The following is a 4,653-nucleotide window of genomic DNA, read 5'->3' as shown; positions in this document are numbered from 1 at the left end:
GAGCAAAAAAACAGGCTTAGCTAAAAGAAGCTAAAAGTCAACAGTATCAAAGTTATCTGAAGGTTTTTAGCTGGAAATAGAACATCAGCTAAAAGTAAGAGAGGAGAACTCAGCCAGGAGCTGCAGCAGATTTCAGACAGAATAAAGTTTTTTGAAGGATTAAAGAAATCTCAGTGTTTCTGTGAAGAATTTAATTTGACATAAAGAAAGTTTTTAGAGTTGATTTAATGTTTCTGTTGACAGATGTGTGCTAACGTTTACTGTTCAGTCTTTAAACTGATCTGTTGTGGTCCTGCAGCTCAGGTTCTTCTGTCAGGAGGTGCAGCAAAAAGCAGAACCATGTGATTCTCAGGATCCGCTTCCTACAGGACCCTCACATAAAGATGCTCTCTACTCCTGGTGAGTCTCAAACACTCAAGGATTCAAGGAGACTTCGTTGTCTTTCGCATCACCTGTGGTACATGTGGAACGAAATTTATTCTCTCACGGTCCAGTTACACCCGTAAACAAATTACAACACAGATACAGTCAATAAGATAGAATAAAGTAGAATAGTGTAAAGTAAACTTAAAAAGTAGGTAGCTAAATATACAAAATATACAAATGTAAGAGATATAGGGGATAGGGAAGTTGGGAGTAACAGCAGATTATTGCATATGTGATTGACCTGGTTAAGTGTCAGAGCAGGTTAGAGTTTAAAAGTCTTACAGCTTCAGGAATGAAGATGTTTCACAGTTTTGTAGTTTTGCACTTGATGCTCCGCAGCTTCTTGCCCGCGGGGAGCGGGACAAAAAGTGGGTGTGCTTGGTGGGTGGGATCCTTCCTGACGCTGGCTCTTGGCWCTTTCTCAACATCTGGAGATGTATGTACTCCAGTCTGCAGCTAATGTTTGTTAGTAAAATATCTCCTGTAGCACTGGGCAGATTAGAATGAATCTTATTCTGATGGAGCTCATATGGAGGAATAATCATCCTGATGAACTCGGTCTTTAGTCCAGAGTTTGATCAGTGAAACTGGTTCCTCACAGGAAGTTCTTGTCTTCTCTTCCAGTGTTTAAAAAATATCCGATCCAGAACCTTCAGTGTCCTCGAGGTCTAAAGGAGGAGGACTTCCTGGACCTCCTGAGGTCCACCTTCCCCCTGTTGGCTCACCGTGAAACTTTTGAGCTCTTTGTAACRTCTACAAGCAGAAAACTTGAGCCTCTGAAAGTTAAACCTCTGACTCCAGAGGAGATCTGCAGGASCATAAMATCCAGCGGGAACTCAGCGCTCTACATCCAGCTGAAGGTTGTTGGACTCTTGGTTCATTTTCTCTGCTTCCAGTCAACATTCAGACCTCTGTTCATGTGGAGAAATTAGAAAAGTTATTTATGGAGAATTTCTTTCAGAAAGGAAACTGCAAAAAGACTGAAGACCCTCATGGTTCACCTGGAACCACAGATCCTCATGGTTCACCTGGAACCACAGATCCTCATGGTTCACCTGGAACCACAGATCCTCTTGGTTCACCTGGAACCACAGAGCCTCCAGCACCTAAATCTGAGCTTCAAACCAGGTAAAAAGTTTGATTAAATTTATTTATGTCAAAAGTTCAGCTATCCTAACAAAAGTAAAGAAAAAAACATGTTTCACCAAACTGTCTTCATCAGAAACCAATCCAACGTTTTGATAGAGATAGATGGAACTCCTGGTTTTCAGGTCGAATCACTTCACTGTTATAATCAAGACACAAAGTTTGGTCTCTTGTCAGACRGTCAAGTGATTGACTACAGTGAGTGACTACARTAATACAAATTCATCAGACCCTCATAATTTCTGGAAAMTGAAAATTCCCTCAGTGAGAGGTGAAGATCRTGGTTYMRTGAYRCCAACAGRACCACATAATCTGCGAATAACAGAGATGGAATCCTGAGACCACCCAACTGGACTTCCTCAGCCCCCTGGCTGCACCAAGAAATTCTGTCCATAAAAGTTATGAACAGAATGGGTGACAATGGGCAGCCCTGGAGTCCAACTCCCACCCTGAAGGGGTCGGACTTCCTTTCAGCAATGGGAACCAAACTGTGACACCACTTTAAGGGACTGAATGACCCGTAACAATGGGCCAACAGTGGCTCTCGAGGAACACAGTCAAATGCCTTCTTCAAGTCCAAAGAACACATGTAGACCAGATAGACAAACTCCCAAGACCTCTTGAGGTCCCTAGGGAGGGTAAAGAGCTGGGGCCTCATGTACAAAGACTTGCGTGGATTTCTTACTGAAACGTGGCGTACGGTCAAATCCAGAAAACAGCGTACGCACAAAAAAATCTAGATATATCAAACTGTGTGTACGCCTGAATCCACGCACGGTTCTTTTGTACATAATTAATCGTGGAACTGATCGCAGGTAAGACTCCTCCCCGACACGCTTTCATTAACAAATCATGTTAATGAAAGCGTGTGTGAAGGACATGTTTTATCCCTGCACGATCAGAAATGATTTCTAGAGTCAGGAAAATAATGAATTTAATAAAATGTGAGTGAGAAAAGAAATTCTACGTAAGAATAAGAGTAAAATATGTTTGTCATGCAAAGAACGAGTGACTATGTGTGTCGGTGAAGCTGCTGTTTTGCGCAACCGGCTCATCCATTCATTCTGAGCCTGGAAATATTAACTTTACGCACAAGTTTATTACCATAATTAGAGAGGAACAGAGGAACKTAAATGTTTGGTAGAACATAGATYTTTGCTTCTTTCATCWCTGCACCTCAGTACTGGAGGGTTTTCATGACGTCACATAATGTTGGAGAGTTAGATTCAGATGGATGAGACCGTTCCATGTCGGACATGATTCTGCTTTGGGTGGACTGGACTGGCACAGTCCTGATCGGTCTGCCAGCTCTCTTTGGAAAGCCCCTGTGGAACCCCAGTTCAATCGCTGCTGCTGCACATGCATGCGCACCGGATCCTCGCTGTGTCGAGTGTCTAGAGGAGACAACTTTTTATGCAAGCTATATAAAASTAAATGTACGTCTACCTTAGTGGGACTTCTGACACTGAGAGGAGGCCAGGGTCTCATAGATTGGCAGTATGAGGTGGTTSAGGTGTAAGCAGGTCTCCAGATGATCATCAGTCTTTGTGGATCTGTTCTTGGACTTGATGATTTTCATGTGAGAGAAAGCTGACTCAAGTTCAAAGCASCTCTTCTGATGGTGGGATAYGTTTCCTCTGACAGCAGACTGAAGAACTCTCTATCCATGCCACTTGTTGCTCTGGATTTGATCCCAGTGTCATTTTGCAGAGTCAAAACCTCATTTTCAACACCAGAGCGGTCCAGCTGAAATATGGACACGAATTTGGACACATCCATCCATCCTGGTGGACAACTGCACGTCTTTATAGCAGCCACAACCTCAGTTTTATTTTTAAAATCACGGAAAAGCACGTCTGCAGCATCAAACGCTTCTTTCATAACTTCGTGAAGACGTTTTTTTTTGTGTGTGTGTGTGTGTTGAGACAGGTACGGGAACAGCCTTACCTTTAGGAGGGGGAATCCATCTCATAGCATCTGTGCATATTTTTGAAAGAAATGCAGTTCCACGTTATCCTTTTTGGACAAGCCAAGGCAGCGCTCGAATTWCATATGAGTCCTCTTCCCACTCCAGGTGACAATAATAAGTTTTTATTTTTGCTTGTTAGCTGTCTTTCGTTCAATTTTTTCCCACCTCGCTGCCATTTTTTAACACGTGACCCTAATCTAGCAAGACCATATTCGGAGTCCTGTTTCACAGCACCCAAAACTTGCGAGACTGGAGTACGTTCAAGAATGCAATGCTAAACAAACATTGCAAAGAGTGCGTTGACGACTGCAATGTTAAAGAAATGTTGCCAAGAGTGTGTTCAAGGCTGCAATGTTAAACAAACAAGTGTTGCGTTCTACTAGAGCGCGTTTAAGGCTGCAATGCTAAACAATGTTGCTTTCTACAAGCTCCGCGATCTACTGCTCTGCAATCGACTGCTAACAGGCTAAAGATCCCGATCGACTGGTTGGCCTGTCCTGTTGTATAGCTTCTACAGGTACATGTCAAATGTCCCCTGTATGTACAAAAAGTAGCAAAGTGCATATTGTCCGCCTGCCAGACTGCGTTCTATCCTCAAAACAACATCATGTAGGCTTTTTCTGTAGAAAGACCTGCCTGATATGCATGTTGTTTAGGACTTAAAAGTGATAGCATTAAAATACCATCCCTAACATGTCAATCTATTAATCTCTACATTCCACGTTAAGCTGATGGGTCTGAAAGATTTTGCTTCTCTATATGTTGGCTTGCCAGGTTTGGACAGAAAGACAACCTTTGCTGCCCTCTGCCCAACTGGTATACGACCATTTGTTAGATAAGCAAAATATATTATAGTTATTGTGTCCAGAAGCAATTCCAGTCCTCTTTGGAGAAGAACAGTAAAAATATCATCTGGACCACCAGCTTCTAATGGGTCAAACATATTAATTGCCCATTTTACTTTGCCTTTAGTAATAATACTTGCAGCTCTGCTGCAGTCGTCCTCTGTTGGATTTGAGTTAGCAACTGTGACAGGATGTGAAGTCTCTTCTGCCCCAGTAAAGTGTACCTGGAGAAGATGCTGAAGCACACTTGTCTGTGACTGGCAATCC

The 4,653-nt window shown here is 42.6% G+C and overlaps 1 protein-coding gene across 1 annotated transcript in view; it reads left to right on the top strand.

Moving 5' to 3' along the window:
* Positions 1-298: 298 nt before the first annotated feature.
* The window catches only part of LOC106535712 (uncharacterized), a gene marked incomplete at both ends in the record, with an annotated part of 6,278 nt that continues 1,923 nt past the window's right edge, over positions 299-4,653 (top strand). The window contains 3 exon segments of the mRNA XM_014032781.1: positions 299-399; positions 1,051-1,286; positions 1,388-1,554. Of these exon segments, the coding sequence (XP_013888235.1) occupies positions 384-399; positions 1,051-1,286; positions 1,388-1,554 (419 nt within the window).

The sequence above is a fragment of the Austrofundulus limnaeus genome, unplaced genomic scaffold (genome assembly GCF_001266775.1).
Source record: "Austrofundulus limnaeus strain Quisiro unplaced genomic scaffold, Austrofundulus_limnaeus-1.0 Scaffold1538, whole genome shotgun sequence".
Taxonomy (NCBI): Eukaryota; Metazoa; Chordata; class Actinopteri; order Cyprinodontiformes; family Rivulidae; genus Austrofundulus; species Austrofundulus limnaeus.
This window is presented reverse-complemented; position numbering and strand designations above follow the sequence as displayed.